The sequence below is a fragment of the Periophthalmus magnuspinnatus genome, chromosome 5, assembly GCF_009829125.3.
Source record: "Periophthalmus magnuspinnatus isolate fPerMag1 chromosome 5, fPerMag1.2.pri, whole genome shotgun sequence".
In the NCBI taxonomy this organism is placed as follows: Eukaryota; Metazoa; Chordata; class Actinopteri; order Gobiiformes; family Gobiidae; genus Periophthalmus; species Periophthalmus magnuspinnatus.
In genome coordinates this window covers 13006638-13027692 of record NC_047130.1, presented here as the reverse complement: position 1 = coordinate 13027692, position 21055 = coordinate 13006638, and the positions used below count along the sequence as shown (strand labels likewise).

At 40.7% G+C, this 21055-nt stretch overlaps 2 protein-coding genes across 2 annotated transcripts in view; both read right to left on the bottom strand.

Annotated features, from left to right (window-relative positions):
* The window catches only part of canx (calnexin), a 251927-nt gene that overhangs the window by 22659 nt on the left and 208213 nt on the right, over positions 1-21055 (bottom strand). The window lies entirely within an intron of this gene.
* mgat4b (alpha-1,3-mannosyl-glycoprotein 4-beta-N-acetylglucosaminyltransferase B) overlaps positions 1-21055 on the bottom strand; it is a 41021-nt gene that overhangs the window by 2863 nt on the left and 17103 nt on the right. The window contains exons 2-14 of the mRNA XM_033967103.2: positions 13777-13956; positions 13368-13508; positions 10959-11092; positions 10047-10093; positions 9473-9586; positions 5771-5846; positions 4808-4922; positions 4270-4400; positions 3253-3360; positions 2653-2846; positions 1944-2022; positions 1283-1370; positions 568-680 (exon numbers count right to left, since the gene is read on the bottom strand). Of these exons, the coding sequence (XP_033822994.1) occupies positions 568-680; positions 1283-1370; positions 1944-2022; positions 2653-2846; positions 3253-3360; positions 4270-4400; positions 4808-4922; positions 5771-5846; positions 9473-9586; positions 10047-10093; positions 10959-11092; positions 13368-13508; positions 13777-13956 (1520 nt within the window). The remainder of the gene's footprint in view (positions 1-567; positions 681-1282; positions 1371-1943; positions 2023-2652; positions 2847-3252; positions 3361-4269; positions 4401-4807; positions 4923-5770; positions 5847-9472; positions 9587-10046; positions 10094-10958; positions 11093-13367; positions 13509-13776; positions 13957-21055) is intronic.

Genomic DNA, 21055 nt, shown 5'->3' with positions numbered 1-21055 from the left:
AGGTTATCCCATCAATGGATTTTTTCTTCCCTGATGGCACGGGCATATTCCAGGATGATGGATTCATCAGGCTCAAATAGTGAAAGAGTGGTTCAGGTGCATGAGACATCATTTTCACACATGGATTGTCCACCACAGAGTCATCTAATTATCTATCTGCATCTAATTATAAAGCGTTTTATTGTATAATAATTAGGAAGAGCGCGTTAGCATGCTAGTTGTTACCATTATTGTGACGGCAAAATCAAACTTATGAAAAAGTGTTTATAAACTCATCATAGTGAATTATTAGGATGCTCATAATGCATAAGGTGAGTGAGGAATAACTTTAAACTGTTTAAAATGAACTAGTTCTGCTTTTCATGTTTAAGACAATAAAAATCAGGTACAGTGTCTAAATCTGGGTTAAATCTGGTCTGTCTAAATGGAGTCTAGTGGAGGGTTGAGGGAGTCTCTAGTCCTGGTTAAGTTCAGCTTGAGCCCTGGTTTAGTCCAACCTTAGACTTCCTGTCTTTATTTTCTGGCTTCATCCTGGTATAAGTAAGGTCTCCACTCCGGATGCCCTACCTCGCTAAGTATGACCCAGACCGGAGAGTCTGTGATGACGGTCAGTCTGATGGCCTCCAGAGGGCCGAAGGAGGGGTCCACCTCCCCCTCACACACCCCACTGTGGAACCAGGCTGCACACACACAAACACACACATGCACATTTAGTACAAAACCACAGTACTATTATAACTAGTGATGGATGAAGTACTCAATTTTGTTGCAGTAAGTAAAAGTACAAATACAGAGGTAAAACATTACTCAAGTAAAAATAAAAGTATCACATGAAAAAATCTACTTAAGTAAGAGTATGTAAGTACTCGTCTAAAAATGTACTTTAAGAGTAAAAAATCAAAAGTATTTGACACAAGTGTTGCTAATTTGTTAAAGTGTAAATGTAGTGATACTGATTAAAAAAGATACATATTTTGGTCACAGTAACAATGTGAATATATGAATTTGATTCAATATGAATTATTTCACTACTGCAGTCACTAGGATGAGGATTACTTAGTTACAGACATTGTACTAGTACTTCTAAGAAAACATTTCATTCCAAGAACAGCAGGCGTAGATGGGAAATATAAAAATATGCGATGGTCCAAAAATAGACACTTGGCACTGTCCAAACGTCTACCATTATTATTATATTATATTATTATTATGTACACACAAGTTTAGGTAATTTAAAATATGCAGTAGTATTAGGAGTAGCAGTATTTGTTATAATCCAGACCTATCTTGTAGAAGCCGTCCTCTGTGCGCTGGTACTTTGGTGTCTTGTCTTTGCCATCGGTCAGAGCCTCCTTTTCGGCCTGTAGATTCTGAAATCAGAACAGAATATATTTTATTGCCATTATCAGTGAAGGAAATGTTGAAACAGGAACTTGCTTCAGCGTTACGGGGACGTTTATTTTCAACCCCTCCACCTCATCCGTTTGGTGGTTTTCAGATTTTGTAATGTGATGATGTCGTACTACCAGATGGGGCAAGAAATCATTTTTCCTATAAATTACACTGTATCTTGCCATGAAATATTGTAAACAGTTGCATTTATATAGCAGTTTTCCACCTTCAAGGCACTCAAAGCACTTTACATCAAGAAACTACTCATCTTCACACACACATTCATACACCAATGTATTCAGACACTGGAGGTGAGATGGGTTAAATGTTTTTCCCAGTCTCAACCTGTGGATCTGCCCGCTCAACCAATGATGTTTATGTCAAGAGTGGGATTTGAACTGCAAACTTTCACATCAGAAGACGAGCACGCAACCATATGAGCTACTGCCGCCAAAATTGTACAATATCATCTGAAAGGCAGGGATAGCAGTTTTCAGGGCAGTTAGCACTAGCAGCCAAATAAGGATGTGAGAAGAGGAGGTGTTACTCACATCGAAGGGCAGCACCTCCACTGTGGTGTTGAACAGTTTGTCTCCAGGGTGCTCGATGTTCCCACTGCGGAAGAAGAATCTGAAATACAACAGTTACACAAAGCAGTTAGTAACAAAATCAATCAGCAGCATGTGTCATCCAGTGAGTGTCTGAGTGAACTCTTGGACACTGCTCTACAACTCAGTCCATTCAAAACAAAGCAGGTTGTCTTATGTTTATCGGATAGAAGCAGTACGTGTTTCATTTCTACATTCAGTGTGCACTACGTAATGTATCTGGCACCTGCTTGTTCCATCATATGGAAGCAAACTTATTTCCATGGAGACAAAAAAGCCAAGTTACAGGTCTGATCTGTGGAGAAGCAAGCCCACTCACTGTAAGGATGAAAGTTTTTTGAGGTAGTTTTAGCATTAAAATTGCCTGTTAATTTAAAAATATTATTGGTATTGCATAGAGATGAGCAGAAAAGCACACTTTTAACAACCTATTATTGTTATATTTTCTACATTCAACGGTCAACCCCACACCAGATGTCCTTCACTGTGTCCATGTAAGGAGCATTTAAGTTTTATTACTGCCAGAATACTAATATTTCCAGAGCAGTGAAAGGGCAATTACTGCTACCTTTCAAACTATTGCTACAGGTATTACTACTCTTACTGTCATTAGTGCCAGTACTGCTCTAACTGTCCTCCTCCTCCCACATACCTCTCCACACGCACAGGAGTGAAGAAGCGTATGCGGATGAAGTCCCCGGCCACAGGTGTGAAGGCCCAGAAGAAGTCATCCCCCTGGTAGGCCTTCTCCAGAGTGAAGTGCTGGTAGGTCTTCAAACTGGAGCTCAGCTCTGCCGCTGGGTTTATGTGGCCTTTGTGGAGATGTTGCTTCCCAAAGTCCTTGTCCTGGAATACAAAGGGTTAAACAAGAGTTAAGAGTCTGAATCAGGTCTGAACCAAGTCTGAACTAAACAAGGACAAAACCAGGGCTGGACCTATGATGAAACTGTGTATAAATTGTCATTAAACCAGGAACGTCTAAAACGTCTAAAACGAAACGTATCAAAACCAGGTCTAAACCAGATCCACACCTGAAATTAACTAGGTCTAAACCAGGACTGAACCCCCCAACTAAACCAAGTCTAAATAGTGAGAGCTAACCAGAAATAAGTTCAGGTTCAAGTTCAAGTAATTCAGGCCTAAACCAGGCCTAAACCAGATCTAAATCAGATCTAAACCAGATCTAAACCAGACCTAAACCAGATCTAAACCAGATCTAAACCTGATCCAGAGCAGGTCTACACAGGAGTACCTTGAGTTTCTGGATCTTTCCTGCGAGGGAGGAGTGAACTCCCACATGTTGGAACAAAGAGGGTTTGAAGCGGATCCTTAGGTTGGCCTTCTGCCGGTCGCAGTGTTTCTGTGGAACACATCACAGAAATGCACTTACAATATTATATCACACACTAAATTATGAAATATAGATATAGTTTTTCATCATAAACACATTTACAACAGCTGGTGCTAGAATACTCCTCATAAAGCAAAGGGGGTTTCAGTAATGCATGTTATGGGATGGTAACATAATGATAAAACTACTACTAATAATGTAACTGCCATTGAGACTGCCATTGTTTTAGTGTTTTACTTAAATGTGACATGATATTTGATATTTTTGTCATCCAGGTAGATAATTGTATCAACAGGACAAAAGTCTGAGTATGTTTGGCCGCTCATTCAAGTAGCTTATTCAATTTTGTTCACTTCTTTGAGTTCATAATATTGCATAAATTTGGTTAAAATGTAAATAGAATAATTGGTTCAAAAGCACTAAAAACTGATATAATTATTGTAATAATAACTGTTGCATTATGGCCACCGGGAGGAGGTCCCGGGGAAGACCCAGGACATGCTGGAGAGACTATGTCTCTCAGCTGGCCTGGGAACACCTTGGAGTCCCACCAGAGGAGCTGGAGGACATGTCTGGGGTGTGGGAAGTCTGGGAGTCCCTGCTTAGACTGCTGCCCCCGCGACCCGGCTCCAGATAAGTGGAAGAAAATGGATGGATAGATTATGGGCAGGGAGTACATGCATGGCAAAGAGCCAAATGGAGTGGTAAAAAAATTGTGTATTAGATATGAAGAGTTAAGAGTGACACCTTGTTCTGTTTTACTGTTTAAAATGTCACGATATCAAACTGTCACAAGAGAAAAATAAAGATTAGATCAGTGTCATTTTCTTGCATTAAACTGGTGCAGCTACAAATAACATTCACATCATATAGTATCGTAATCCATGCGTCTTAAATGGTGTGTTTTATTGCACTCACGGCGTCCTTCTCAGGGTTGCACACTTTGACCCACATGATGTGATCCAGGAGCCAGTCGATGGGTTTGTCTTTGTAGAACATCAGCATGAATTCCACGATCATCGGCAGGTCATCTGACTTAAACATCTTACCTGAGAGACACATCGTATACATGGTCAAAGAATGGGCCAAACTAGGACTTAGCCATAGTACAGGCCTAAACAAGGACTTAAACTCAGGTTAAAAGTAGGATGCAAGACTTTGACATTTTGCATATAGGCGACAGAAAAAGGGTTAAGCTGCTATAGGTGAAAAACTGGCCAAAACTAGAACAATAACCAGGACCCCCTCTAACTCTCTCCTCTGGCCCTCTCTGCTCCATCACACCCTCTCCTCTGGATCCTTTACTCCTCTGACCCTCTCCTCTGCATCCTCTGCTTCTCTGGCCCTCATCTCTGATCCATTTGACCCTCTCTTCTGCTCCTCTGACCCTCTCCTCTGCCCCTCGAACCCCGCCCTCTGTTAACCCTGGCTCAGATATCCAGTTGGTGTCACTGACCGATAAATCCAAGCTGGGAGAACTCGAGGATCATCCACTCCTCTGAGGGCTGCTGCAGAGCAAAGTTTTTCATCGTCGTGAAGTAGTTTGGACGAGCCACAATGTCATCTTCTAACTGTGGACAGACATACACTAATGTAAACCAGGATCAAACAAGGACTACACCAAGACCACAGTAGGGTTAAACCAGAGCTAAACCAGAGCTAAATTAGGACTAAACCAGAGCTAAACCAGGACTAAACCAGAGCTAAGCCAGGACTAAACAGGAGCTAAACTAAGACTAAACCAGAGCTAAACCTGGGCTAAACTAGAGCTAAAACAGGAATAAAATAGGCCTAAACCAGAACTAAACCAGAGCTAAACCAGGATGAAACTAGACTTAAACCAGGACTAAACTAGAGCTAAGTCAGGACTAAACCAGAACTAAGCCAGGACTAAACTACAGCTAAACGACAAATAAAATAGACCTAAACCAGGACTAAACCAGAGCTAAACCAAACAAACATAAAAACAGGGTCTAAACCAAAACTAAATTAGAGCTAAACCAGAACTAAACCAGGGCTACATTCAGGACTAAAACAGTCTAGGACTAAATCACAGCAAAACTTGAAAACTATGAAAAAGCAGGGTCTAAATCTGAATTAAAGTAGAGCTAAATCAGAACAAGAACAGGACTAAACCAGAGCTAAATCAGGACTAAACCAGAGCTAAATCAGGACTAAACCAGAGCTAAAACAGGACTAAACCAGAGCTAAATCAGGACTAAACCAGAGCTAAAGCAGGACTAAAACAAGGACTAAATCAGGGCTAAACAAAGACTAAACCTGGAGAATTTTGTCCAAACTGTCACTTAATACATACATTTTAACCACGCTATGACCCTTCAAAAAAAATCTTGAGATATAAGTAATACTACTACTAAGCACTACAGAAGTGTTTTTGTGAGTAAAGTTGATCTCTGACCTGGACATAGTAGGTTCCCTTGGACTGAGCGTACATCATGAGGAAGCAGTAGTCCAGGTTCTGTTTGGTCCTCCATCTGCACAAATATAAACATGTTGTCATTTATTCAGTGTCTTCTTTGTCCACACAGATAAACCAATACAAACACAAACAAAATAAACTCATTATTTTTTCCAGAGTAGCTACAGACATTGGTGCAATTTTTCGACCCTAAAGTCATGACTGTTGTCAGTTGAAAGTACGGTACTTTAAAGTCCAATATTACACGTTTACGCTTGACTCTTACAACCTTTAAGTCATGCTATAATGCTCTTACCTCCAGGGTAAGTAGTGTTTTACTTCATTCACATATTTGAGTAACCCTTTATTATTACTCTGTCTATATCTGCAAAGCTCAAAATGCTCTGTTCCACTTGTGATGTCATGAAGGTAGTTTTCAAGTTAACAGCTCCTTTTACATTTTGTTTAGTAGAAATGGGCAATGCTAGGCCTGAAATCATCCAAATGATTCTAGTGAAGGTGTATGGATTTTAAAAACACAGCAGAGCACTTCCTGTATCACTACATGACATCACAAGGTGGAACAGAGTGTTTCTAATTTAAGAGAAAAACTCTAAAATATGTAGGGTTTGTGTAAATAGTGTAATATGGGCCCTTTAATGTTTGTTTTTGTCAGAATTTTATTTTGACAGATGTGAGACCTGTTCTTTCAAAAACAGTGAATCTCAGAAGTTATAGGATGGGTCAAATGCACTAGAGGATGAGTCAAATGAGGTTTGAAGGATGGGTCAAATGCTGATTTAACTCTGAGATACCAAAGGGTGGGTCAAATGCAGGTTTAACCCAGAGACACTGAAGGATGGTCAAATGCAGGTTTAACCCAGAAACTGTGAAGGATGGGTCAAATGCAGAGGACACATTTCCTACTAGACAATAAACCAAAACGATTGTGCCATAGTTTATCTGAATCAGGAAAAATGATGTAGTACAATTCAACGATGTCGTGTTTGTGGTGATATAAACCAAACCATGTGACCGACACAACACATTTCTTAAGAAAATCCCCTCCTGGAATTACAAGAGGATAAAAATAAACATTCAAATACAGATTCAGAGATTCTAAATAACAGCACGGTGTCAGCAGATGGCGCTGTTCCCCACATGACTGCTGTACACACTGGAGCAACTGATAATGTAACAGCCAATAACGTAATCATTTTGGCAAATTTTAAATGTAATAAGCCAATAATGAAAATAACAATGCAGTAATGTAATAACTATGGTGAGCCAATAAGAACTTCAGTGGAAATTATGTAGTTCACGCTTAGACCTGGTTTAGCCCTAGATTTGACCTACAATAGTCCTGTTATGAACCTGTTTTTCCCTTTTTGTTTTTGACACTCTGAGTCTCCCCTTCGAGCTAAGTCACTCCCTCTTCAGAGCACTATCACAACAGACTACTGCACATTGCATCAGGTTTGTGAAGTTGCTGTGTACAGTTTTGTATTATGCTTTTGTACATTTATGGAGAATTGTGGTGTGGGAGCATGGGTGACGTAGGCCTGTGGGCTGAGAATTGGACAGCTTCTTACTGTTAACCATAAGGAGGGTTCAAAATGGGCCCGGGAGAGATCGCTAAAATACTCAAACATGCATGGATGACATCTAAAACCTCTTCAGGCATTTTTTTGTTGAGGGAACAGAGTTATAACATTGAAGAAAGCTCAAAAAATCGATTTGGCAAAATACCCCTTTAAACAAACTCCCTCTCTCTGTAAAACCCTGGGCCCCTGGGCTCTCCAAACAAAGACTGACTTATTTAAACCCACTCCTGATTCTCACATGATCACACACATAAACCAGGCTTAAACCACAGGGTCAGAGGTCACTACAGGTTAAACTCTTTACTTTCAATTTGAGCTAAAACGTATGCTCTATTTGATACTTTCAAAATAGAATATTATCCAAGAACAAAATGACTTTACCTGTTTCTATGGAAATGTGTCATCTGCATTTGACCTAATACTTAAAGTAACAGTGCGTAAAGATTCCTGGTGGTGGGCACATTTCCCTGGAGATAAAAAGTTAAAACAAAACTTTGGAACATTGTCCAAGGAAATAGATCAGTTACATGCCATTCTTTTAAACAAACTGAGAACATCTCCATGGAGACAAGCAGGTGGCAGACACTTCAACTGAAAAATTACAAGTCAGGTCTGTTGAGAGACAAGCCTCCTCAGAGCAAAGGTATAATAAAAACACATTTTAGTCTATTGGCTAAAATGTTCTCCAGATTTGAGCCAGACTGTCCAGCCAGAACCACACACTTTGACAAAACTTTAGAAACATGTGTGGACAGGCCTCTCAAGATAACACAGTTTGAAGTGTGACATATTGTTGAAGTATATATAAACGATACGTGATAATGCTGAAACGAATTTATGCAACTGACACAAAAACCCAAGAGTAGATTTAAACCACAAAAACTATTCTAAATCTATTGTTATCATTGATTTTTGATTTTATCATGATTTTTCATTGTTAAAAATCATGAGCTGCAATAAATAAACAGCAGAATGAAACACTTTAGTACTTAGTTTGACTCTGTAATGAGTCATAGAAGTGATTTACTCAACTTCTTCTGCTCAAATGTTATCGTATAGCCAAAAAATAACCAATATCTCCCCAGTAGTGCAAAGAAAATGTACATAATAAATACTGACCCCAAAGAGCGGCTGAGGTTGCACCATTCCAAGTTAGGACGGAGGTTTGTCACACTCTTTGGTCCAACTACAGAACCTTCTGGTTTCAGACAAAATGTAGAAGGGACTGGCTGCTCGGGCAACCTATCTGCACCCTTCACTAAATCTAAATGAGGATCCTGGTTGGGAATAGCTGGACCCTTCTCCAGAACTGAACCCAGATTTGGGTATAGACAACAGAGACTTTGTGCAATGTATTTTTGTTGACCACTCGGTGATGACTGGACCCTACATGTCCCTCCTATGCCCTGATCCTGTTCTGTGAACCCAGCTCCTCCCCTTCCCTCACCCAGCTGAATGACTCAGTACCTGGCTGGATGACCCCTACTCTATCCTGAATGAGCTCCCTTTTGTCCCTTAGTCTTAAGTGGGCTCTGGCCCTGAGAATTATCTGCAAATGAATGCAGATAAAGTCCTGGACACATCTGTAGCCTGCCTGTCCTGGTTTAGTCCTGGTTTAGTCCTGGTTTAGTCCTGGTCTAGTCCTGGTTTAGTCCTGGTTTAGATCTGGTTTAGTCCCTGGGAGTGGATCTCTCCTTCACTGTGATTTTCCTTGAGGTGTCTCTTTGTCCCACTGGGTTTTTTTCCTTACTGAAAAGGAGGGTCTATTGACAGGGAGCGCTCTGAGGCAGTTCTCCATCTGTTTTCTATGAATGTTGTTAATCTGTCATTTATTGTCCAGTGTCTGTTTCACTGTTGATTTTCTAACTCTCTGTTGGTTAAATGAATGATCCTGTTAAGTCCTCAGAGGCCGCAGCTGTTCTGATTTTGGGCTTTATAAAAATAAACTGAATTGAATTGTTGATGGTGTAAACTCTGGAAAAACATGAAAAGCCAGACTGGAAATCAAAGCTGTGACCTTGTTGTTGTAGGGAGACGGAGCTAACTGCTGAGCCACTGTGAGTCCGGAGGAGAGTGATGGTGCTCGGGTTGGGCCTACCTGACCCGCTCTTTAGGGTCTCCAAAGGACTCCCTCAGTTTGGAGAAGTCTGGGTAGAAGTGAGACGAGGGGGACACCACCTCCAGCAGCCCGGACTGGATCTCTGAGGGGAATCTGCAAGAACAAATACATAAATCATAAAAAAATTTGTTGAAATCAGATATGGGGAATGTTTAGAACTTAACAGTGTCATTGTCCAATATTTCAGACCAAACTAAACTAACTACATTAGGTCTAAACTAAGATTAAACAGGGACTAAAGGAGGGTTTGAGAAGGTCCAAACCAGGACTAAACCAGAACGAAACAAGTACCTTGACTAATCATTTCTGACTAAACCAGGGTTAAACCTAAATCATAACTAAACCAGGGCTTAAGTTAGACCAGGACTAAATCAGAACTAAACCAGGCCTTAAGTTAAACCAGGATTAAACAAGGATCTAATCAGGACTAAACCAGAATTAAGCCAAGACTAAACTAGGACTGAACCAGGACTGAACCAGGACTAAACCAGGACTAAACCAGGACTAAACCAGGACTAAACCAGGACTAAACCAGGACTAAACCAGGACTCACATGCTCCTGAGATTTTCTGCCACAGAGCTAGCGTACTGCTGATCGGCCTGCAACACACACAAAACAAAAAAGTCAATTTGACAGGTTACACTACTCATTTCTTTAAAACGTTAACACCATTATATTTAAGGTTTTACAAAAAATCTTGCCTAATTTGATCCAAGCTTTTAATTTTGCTTAAGTTTATAATTTTACTTCTGGGGTGGACATGGCATCAGATATGAAATATGCAGTGGTAATTTCATAACTGTTAGGCTACCTAGCAAACAGGGGAGTAGACACAGGGGGACAAAGGGGTCTGTTGTCCCAGGTCCCAGGGTTTTAGGGGCCCAGAATTGGACCTTCATCCCATTAATTTATATTAGAGGGTGGCCCGTGTCAGGCTTCTTGCCTAGGGTCCTGAAATTTCTCACAACAAGGCCTGCTAGCACTTCCCCCTGGCATTTAATACTAGCTAGACAGTATGTATCGTGTTATATGTGAAGCACTTTGGTCAGCCGAAGTTGTTTTAAATGTGTGATATAAATAAACTTGAATCGAACTGAATATGCACTGTAAAGCCCACTGACCTTTCACCTTTTCGATGTAGTCCCATGGATGGCATTTAACATCATTGAGACCAGTTTACTGACTCAGACATATCTAAACGATTATTACTCATATGATCCAAGTCTAAGTGCTAAAACATGATGTGGAAAGGTCAGATCTGGACTAACTATGCCCTCAAGACACAGTGCTAATGTTAGTCAGGCTGGATTTAGCGTCTGAGCTAATGAATGTTAACGCCAGTGAATGTGCTATGGTAGTCTGTAACAAATTATATTAAAAAGGGTTTAGCAAATTCTAGTGTAAAACTAAGCAGAATCAGGTCTAAATAAGCCAGGACTAGACTAGGACCAGACCAAGACTGACCTCTGCGATGAGGACCACAATGACACAATCCTCTTTCTCCGCAGGGGACAGCTCGGACATCAGGGACGTGAGGGTGTCCGACAGGTACGAGTGGACCTCCCTCTTCACACTGGGGACGCCTAGCACTATGGACACTGTAAGAGACACAGGACAGTGGAAGCCTGTCACGATAACACATTTTAAAGTGCAATATACTGCTGAAGTAAATACAGACAATAAACAATAATACTGAAACTAAACCATAAAGCAGAATTATCCCCCCAAAGGTATTTTAAATGTACAAAATATGACCTGCAATAAAGAAATAACAGAATGCAACACTTAAGTAGGTAGTTTGTATCTATGAGTCATAGAAGTTCATAATTCAAACCATGACATATTAAATCTCATTGTAGTATCTAAAAATAACCACAAAATTTCTCACAATGAAAATAAACCCATGATTAATATTGTTGTTGTTGTTGTTGTCATGTATTGTAAGTAAGTAAGTACTGTTTCTACTGTACTCTACTGTAAGTAGTGTTTCTCGTGACAGGCCTAGGACAGAATAAGACAAATCAGCACCTTTCCATGTACAGAGCAGAGAGGAGACAGAGGACAAAATAAGACAATATCCTGGCTCTCCAAACTCCCTACATTCTGTTGGATGCAGAAGAGTCAGGCCATAAATGTTCTGTATAATATATATTTTTAATCTGGCAGTGTGATTAAGTCCCGGCTAAGTCCCGGCTAAGTCCCGGCTAAGTCCCGGCTAAGTCCCGGTTAAGTCCCGGTTAAGTCCCGGTTAAGTCATGGTTAAGTCATGGTTAAGTCATGGTTAAGTCATGGTTAAGTCATGCTTTATTCTAGTTTTGCCCTTCTTTGTCCTGGTTTAGTCCCACATTACGAGTGTCCTAAGGCAAATAAATACTGTAATGTCCCCCCAGCTAGTAGTTAAGCTAAACCAGGACTAAAACACTACTCAAGACGAAACCATGCCCTAAATCAACTGTAACCAAACTGAATAAAATTCAAACCAGGATTAAATTAGGACTAAACGAGACAAGGCCTGATCAGACTAAAACTATGTTAGATCTAAACATGTGCTTAACCTGGACTAAACAAAGCCCAAACCAGGACAACCATAAACAAATCCTGAGTTTGTCCTCCAGGGCCAGTGGAGGTCTAAGGGGAGCTGGGTGGGAGTTAACCAGGGACAGAGCACTGTTTCAGGGCAGTGATTCAACTGTGAGCCCCTCAGGATCCGGGACTGTGGAGGTCTGGGGTTGGTGCTATTTTTAGACCAGACTGAGACAGAGAGCTAACAGGAAGTGACACCGTCATGTGACCAGGTGGGTCATGTGACTGCTGCTGTGCCCATAGACAGATGGAGTAAAGCACAGAAATGCCAAGATAATTTCAAATGAATCAACAAGCGGCCATTTGGGAAGGGAAAGGTACAAAGAAGTAAGGGCACCTTACAAATCTCAAGTGGGTCTAAACAAAGAGTATGTGATAGCGTTGTCATGAAAATTTCAAACTCGATTTTGATACTAAGGAATATACTCGATACTCAATACTGATAATAAAATAATAAAAGACGCTCTTTCTTTAAACAATAGAATGTGATTCAACATTAAATGGTAGCACTTTCTTTTATATTCCCACGTGGCCCTGTATCTGTGTAATCACTCAGTCGCCAGGTAGGCTCCATAGTGGTCCATTGGCCAAGAGTGAGGCTAAGATAAACTAAATCCGAACTAAATCTAATTCTAGGGGCTAAAATTAGGACTAAACTACATGTTCTACATGTTCACGGTCTAACCCAGGTCTCAGCTAAACTGAAAGGCTAAATTACAGATGAATCAGGACTGAACCAGGAATAACAAAGAGCAAAGAAAGACAGGGCTATTGCAAAACCAAACCAGGACTAGACGAGACATAAACTAGATATAAACCAGGTTTAACCCAGGTCTCAATATAATAAGAACTAAACCAAGTTGCAATCAGGACTCAACCAGGACTGGAGCAAGACTCAACCAAGACTCAACCAGGACTCAATCAGGACTGGAGCAAGACTCAACCAAGACTCAACCAAGACTCAACCAGGACTCAATCAGGACTCAATCAGGACTCAACCAGGATTCAATCAGGACTGGAGTAAGACTCAACCGGGACTCAATCAGGATTTAACCAAAATTCAACCAGGACTCAACCAGGTAATGAGTAGACCATGAAACCAAACCAGAACTAAACCAGATCCAAACTAGACTCAACACATGTCACTACAGTCTAAACCAGGCTGAACCAAGACTAAACCAACAGTGGGTCCAGAAGGTCTAACAAGGCCTGAAAATGGGGGTTAATGATTTAACTTGAGTAGTAGTTGTGGGGTGAAAGCTGTCATTGCGCTCCATGGTGGTGGCTTACCCCCAGTGCGGCCCTGGCCCAGGTGCACGGCAGGCTGCAGGCTCTCAGGGTGCTGCAGGTGAGGCAGGTGATGGAAGATGGAGGGCAGCTGAAGAACGCTCTTACTACTGCTCACGTTCCACAGCTTCAGACGGGTCTCCTCTGCAACACACAATATCACAGTAAATCCTCTGCACCATCTGACCTCCTTTGGTCTGTCTGAGCATCTCCTCTGCATCCATTGCTTCATCTAACCCCCTCTATTACTACTACTAGTACTACTTTTTCTACTCCTGCTACTGCTTATGCTACTACTCAGACTTGTCCTGCAATTACAGCTACTACTACAATTACAGCTCTGACTATTACAACTACAGCTACTATTACAATTACTATTATAGCCACTACTACTACTACCTATACTTGATACCTGAGAGGCTGGCCCAGGTCTTGTTGAGGTCTCGGAGGGCCTGCTTCTCGGCGATGGCCTTCTTGATCTCATCCAGGACCAGGTTGAGTTCTTTGGACCTCCTGAGGTTCTCCTGCTCTGCTGAGTGCAGCCGGTCTCTGAGGGCCAGGAACTCCCTCTGGTACACGTCCACCACATCTCCTGCAACACACAGTATGGTATGTTAGAATACTGATGACTACTATGAATAACTACAGCAGGATGAGTCTGACAGGGCAGGTGATGCTGACTCAATGAATATCTCAACATTATAAGGATTATAATAATGACATATAGACAGGATATAATAACAGGTTAAGGATAAGGTACACTTTACTGTCACTGTACCCATCCTTCAGTGTTTCTGGGTTAACCCAGCATTTGCCCTATCCTTCAGTGTTTCTGGGTTAAATCTGCTTTTGAATCTTGAAAATCTTGAAGTAGTCTTGGTCAGGAAGACCTTAGATGGAGGATTTCATCTATTTTGCATTTTTCATGTTGATAAGGAAACGAGAGGGAAATCCACCTAGACATAGAGAAAACATGCAAACTCCACACAGAAACGCCAGAGTGACCCAGAGTGAACCTTCTTGCTGTAAAGCGTGAGTCCTAGCCACTCAGTCACCGTGCTGCCTGTAAAATGTGCCTGTAAAAGTCTTGGTTGAGGTGTGTTATTGGACTGTGAAACTAAACACAAAAGTGCAGAAAGATTACACCTCATACAGTTATAGACTACAGAACATTTGTTTAATCTTTCATCATCTTTATTTACAGAGGCTACACCTCCTGATCTGATTTCAGAAACCAAGGGCAAAGTCTGGTTAGTACCTGAATGGGAGCCCATTGGGAAAACAAGATGCCACAGTGAGGCAGCAGTGGCTCTAGTACAAACTGTTGTTGTGTCCTTAGACAAGACACTTCACACAGTCTAGTATAAATGTGGTGTGTGAGAGTTGATGGTGGGAGGGGTCGAAGGCACAGACTGGCAGCCTCATTTCCATCAGTCTGCCCAAGGGACATCTGTGGCCACAACAGTAACTTGCCACCATCAGGTTTGAGTAAAAATGTCCGAGCTTTAGCCCAACAGCTGATGTTTGGATCTGACTGTCCTCCAAATGTGTCAATGTGTTTTGGACTGGACTTCCTGTGTTTCCATGAGCTCTCTCTCTTTAGATAATCCATTCTGACACTTATGAGAGTTAAGCATCTACCTACGGGGCCAAAGCAGCTCCAATGACTTCATATGGGCTTTCTATTAACAGTCTAGCAGTTTATGCTGAAGGGACAAAAGACTCAAGTTAGACTTTAATCTGAGCTTTGTTTTAACACAGTCTTACCAGAATCACTTGGTCGGAACTACAACAGGTGAGATAATTTGTGCTAGACAAGTCTCCCACACATAAAGACTGATATCAGATAACAGATAGACACAGATTGACATCAGTCTGGTCCTCTGTTGTGTCTCAAGTCCGATCAAACGTGATCAGCCAATTAGATCTGTTTTTTTTTTTTTTTTTAATGACACAGGTGAAACAAAGAAGCTCATTGGTCGCATATGACCAATATTACAAACAAAATCTAATTAATCTCAGTTTACTGTTTTACTTCTTGATTCTGCAGAAATCCGCTTTTATTTTTTTCCGATATATAGTTTAATGCATGTCCCCGTTCGGCAAATCCACTTGTCAATAACGCCCATCTGAAAACAGGAAGATTCACCGGTGATCAGACTGACAGAGTATTAAAGAAGTGTGTGTTCTGAATCCCAGGCAACCAGAATGAAGTTTTTGTTTACAAAGAAACAATGCAAACAAGACCTGGATTTCTTTGTAAATATAAATAAACCGCCCACGAAGAGTCCAAAGGCCATGTGGATGCAGTTAAAGGCTGCATCACAAATACTATTTCTTTTGCTTCTTGATTAAACAAAGAAAAGAATTCAAATAAAATTACACCTGAAAACACCAAAAAACACCAGAAACTATTAGAAGAACTGAGTGAACTGTTGAGGTAGAAGGCAGAATTTAAAATACATAGGACCCTTCAGAAGCACCACACAAACGATGCCCGCTCAAGCTGCCTTTTGGCTCTTGAAGAAATTAGAAATAGTGAACAAGTAGTATAGTATAGTATATACATAGTAGTAAGTATTCCTGCAGTTAGGGCAGAGGAGGGTGCTATAATCTAATTCAGATTTTAAAAAGTTCTATCAACAGCTATATATTTAAAAAGTTACCCTCAACAAAGAAACCTGCAACTAGGACTGTCACAATAACAATCGCTGAAGTAAAGGCCTAACCGCAACAATGTTTTATACTCACTTCGCCTACCAAAAATTTGAACTGAAACTGCAGCTTCACTTGAAAAACATTTACATTAGAAAAATTAACCAAAGTAATAATTAGCATGAATAAAGGCAGGTCTCAAGGCTTGGGCAGCATTCCTCCAGTCCCAGTACTTTCTGCTCTCAGCTTGACCCGTTTCTACAAGAAATGCTAAACTACTCAGTCTCTAATGTCTCTTTCACAGATAGATGCAATGTGGCTATTATCTCTCTACTTGTAAAAAAGTATAAACCAGAAACTGAGATTACATTTTACCAACCTTTAAGCCTTTTAAACATCAAGCTCAAAGTTTATGCCTAAGTCTCAGCTATGAGGCTAGGGAAATACAATCTGTATCATGTCCATCACGATGAGACTGGGTTCATAAAGGCATGCTTCTGATAATACAGGTTACTTTGTGTTCTAGATAGATCATCAAAATCAGCCAATAAGAGCACTGTTCTCTCCTTCAAATGGGAAGGTTTATGGTCTGTGCTTCCTAATATGAGCTTTAGTGAAGGATTCATTTCTATGATTCAAACTCTGTCTGTTAACCCTACAGCAATAGTACTAACAGGCATTACCTTCTCCTCCAGATTCACAGTATCACGCCCTCTGTTACCTCTCTTTAGGGCCCATTGGACTATTAATTAAACAATCTGGAAGACTGGCACCAATTATGGTTCATAATACTCCCCACTGCATCTCCGTCTAAGCCGATAGAATAACATCGGAGACTAGAGCCTGCATCTGGTCCACTGTGTCCCTGTCATTCAGAAATCCAAACCACCAAATGATTCACTACAAATGTATTCACAGCTTCTACCTCCATCCTAGGAGACTACATATGATGACACTTAAAGATAACCAGTACTGCAATATCTGCTCAGATAATACCACTGGCACTTTCCTTCACATGGTTTGGCAATGTTCAGAGGTTAATCTTCTGGGAAAATGCTACTAACGCTCTATCAAACATAATGGAAAAAGAAATAGCCCACACACAGAGGTGACTATGAATGACACAGCAAACCAAACTATGAATGAACGCTGCTGTAGCTGCTCTTACAGCTGCTGAAAATATGAGAGCCACTGGAAAGTAGGACTCTGAGTGTGGGGGCTGCTATTTTTTTTAAAAATATTTTTCTTTTTATCATTGATGGGAGGGCTAGACTGTATAGACTAGCAGTTATAGGGGCAAATTTGGAGCTCAGTTACGACCGCAAGTATCATAGCAACATAGTGCCAATCCAGAGCTAGGCTGTTGAAGGTAACGCCCCTTCCCGCCCGCGCCGCTGGTTTAGCAGGGAGCAGGCGCTTAGTAATGCTGTCAATCAAACCTGTTGCTAACTCTAATGGGAGCGATGTTCATATTGATTTACAGACAATATAACAAATCAAACAAATCAAACAAATAGAAGTAAAATACCCCCTCTTTAATAATACTAAGAACTACTTCTAGGCCAGTTTATCACATTTTCAGATCAGTTCAAACTGGCGTGGACTGAGAATATGCCAAGGTAAAATTCTTTGTTGTAGAGGAGTGCCAATGTGTTTTTATTCAAAACACATTGGCATCAGTATTGGATCAATATTACAATAGTTGGTATATATTACTTAGTAATATATCGAAACAAAAATCAGATGATATCGTAGCCTGAAAGATATTTAAACAGCTTCAGTAGTAGAGCCATCTGTAAGCTTTAATCTGTAGTGGGGTCATATTCATATCAAAGATGGTAATCCGGCACGGTCAGGTACCGAGGGGCACTTCATCTGAAATTATACACACGTAATCCACACAGCGGTAATCCTGATGCTCCATTAGAGAGGAGGTAATCCCAGGCATTTACAGTTCTGCTTTAGACCTGTTTTATAGCTGTTTTAGTCCTGGTTTAGTCCTGGTTCAGTCCTGGTTCAGTCCTGGTTTGTACCTGTTTTAGAGCCGGTTTAGCCATGCTTTAATCCTGTTTTAGTCCTGCTTCAGTCCTGTTTTAGTCTTGTTGTAGTCCTGGTTTAGTCCTCCTTTAGTCCTGCTTTAATCCTCCTTTAGTCCTGTTTTAATCCATCTTTAGTACTGTTTTAGTCCTGCTTCAGTCCTGGTTAGGTCCTGCTTTAGTCCTAGTTTTGTCCTGCTCATGGGAGGTAACAGTGTACTAGTTACATTACTACAAAATTATTTTCAAGTATAAGTATCGAAGAAAATACTTGAGTAAGAGTAACTGTAAGAAAGGCAAAAAAGCTTTGTTTTCCAGTACTGCATTAAATCTGTCTCCATTTAGACAGGTGGCATCACTAGGCCAGGTTACAGGTCAGATCTGTGGAGAGGCGGCCATAGATATATCAATTTAATCCTATATTAAGTAAAATTCTAGGAAAATCAATGAGTTGCAGAAGTCCACATTTAAATACTGCATAAAATCTGAATAAAACAGAATAAATACAAAAATGAGCCAAACTAAATCATATCTGAAGGAGCTGCAAGAGACACAAATGTTCAAATCATTTCATATTGTCAACATAAAGCTCAAGTCACTTTAGACATACTCACAGTGGGAAGAGAAAACACAACTTTTATTCGAGTACCAGAACAGTTACATTTTACTGTATACTGCTCAAATAAGAGTACTTTCACACTGTATGATATAGCACTCAAGTAAGGGTATTGTTACACTGTACTATATATTACTCGGGTAAGAGTACTGTTACACTGTATTATTCAAGTATGGGGTCTGAAAACTATCTCATGTTATTGATTCTGTTTGGGTGCTGGGTTCTATTCCCCAGAGCTTCTTCCAGGAAGCCTGTGTTCTGCCCTTTCCTCTCTCATGGATCAGTCCTCTGTCTCCTGTCCAGTATGTTCACTATGTTCACAAATGTCTACTATTCCACAATCTCCAAAGTCCACTTCCTCCAACGTAGAGGAAGGAACTTACTCAGCACTGGGATAGTCCTGGTCATTACCAGGGTCTCAGTCAGGGATGTCCAAACTATGGCCCTGTGTTTGTTGGCCTTCAGGCTTTCTGCTGAATTGGCCCAAATTATGTAAAATGTCTGCCATGATATCTGAAATAACAAGCATTCTGTTGTGAAAGAGATCTGACATAAAAGTTTTTTGGCTCAGTCAAACCTGCGTCAAATGTAACTTTTTGAAGGATCCACTTCTGTGTCCTTTGCCTCGTGTGGCCTCTGCTCCACACAGATTTCAGTGTGTGGCCCTCTGTAAACAAAATGTTTGGACAGCCCTGGTCTAAGTCTTGTTCTACGAGTTCTGTGAAGTCCCAGTTTAGTTCTAGTTTAGTCCTGGTCTAGCCCTGGTTTATGCTGATCTAGTCTTGGTTAAGTACTGGTTTAGTCCTGGTTTAATCACATTTAGGTGTACTGGTTAAAACTAGTTCTGTGGATCCTGTGAAGTTCTAGTTCAGTCCTTGTGTGATCCTGGTCTAGTCTTATGCTAATCTAGCCCTGGTTAAGTGCTGGTCTAGCCCTGGTTCAGTCCTGTTTCAGTCCCGGTTCAGTCCTGGTTTACTTCTGGTTAACCCAGTTCTAGTGCTAGTGTAGTTCTTATGGGTTCTGTTTAGTCCTGGTTTATTCCTGGTTCAGTTATGGTTAGTCTTGGTTCAGCCCCAATTCAGTTCTGGTTCAGTCCTGCTTTAGTCCTGGTTTAGTCCAAGTCTTGTCCTGGTTCAGACTTCAGTTCTGTTTTAGTCCTGGTCTAGACCCTGGACTGGACTCCATCTGTTTCCTGGTCCTTCCCTCTGGGGCTCTGACCTTATTCTCAGGAACATGATTCACTTATTAAGTATTTACTCATTAAAGAACACTGTAGTTAAAGTCAAACTACTGGTCAAACTACTAGCACTACTACTGCTGTTACTGCTGTTGCTGCTGCTGATTAGTCTTGTCAAAAGTATCAAACTCAGGTACTAATCAATATTAAAACTAACATCAATATTAAAAAGGTCAATTTACAGAACAGAAATTAACCTTTCCTGAATATGTTTAGAATGATCGTGAGCTGTATCAGAACAAGTATAAGACACATAGACGAGTAAACACCCATGGACCACTATGGAACCTACCTGGACACTGAGGGATTACACAGATATAAGGCCACAGGGAAATATAAAAGAAAGTGCTACCATTTAATGTTGAAAATCATTCTAAAGAAAGAGGTTTTAAGTATCAGGTCTATTCCTTAGTATTGAAATCAAGATTGAAATTTCAGTATTTTGACTAACTACTATTCCTCCTTTTTGCCAAAAGACATCTCAACAAAGGTGAAAATCAGACAACCTTAATAACTGCACAAATATGATCCAGATTTAGTCCTCTCTTAAATCTGGTCTAGTCCCTATTTTGGACCTGGTTATATCCTTAGTTTAATCTTTGGGCCCAGTCGACGGTCTAGTCCTGCTTTTATTTTTGCCTGTATTTTCCCAAAATTCCGAGGATAAGATCAGGATCTGTCTGACCCGGATTCTGGAAAACTTGGACCATTCAGGAATCTGTCAAAACTAGTTACAAAAAGTGGCAAGAGTTAAAACATTTAAGACAAATTTGGACAAAATCTTTTCCATTTTAAACTGTCTAGACTGGCTTCATATGTGGATTGTATTAAGGTGCATACTGACTGTAGTACTAGTATGCCTAGTGTCATCCTGGTGTAGACCTAGTGTTTTCCTTGTTGAGTCCTGGTTAAGTAATGGTTGAGTCCAGGTGTAGCCCTGGTGTAATCCTGATTTAGTACTGGTTGAGTCCCAGTTTAGTCCTGGTTTAGTTCAGTGGCGGGCCGTGTATTTCACCCTCAGGCCTTCAGAGACGTCCCACTTACACATTACAACATCACCTCAACACTTAATTTCAGGAGCATTTAAAACCAATAAGCAGCATTGCATTCACAATTAAGAGTAGGAAACTAAGTTCACAGATACTGT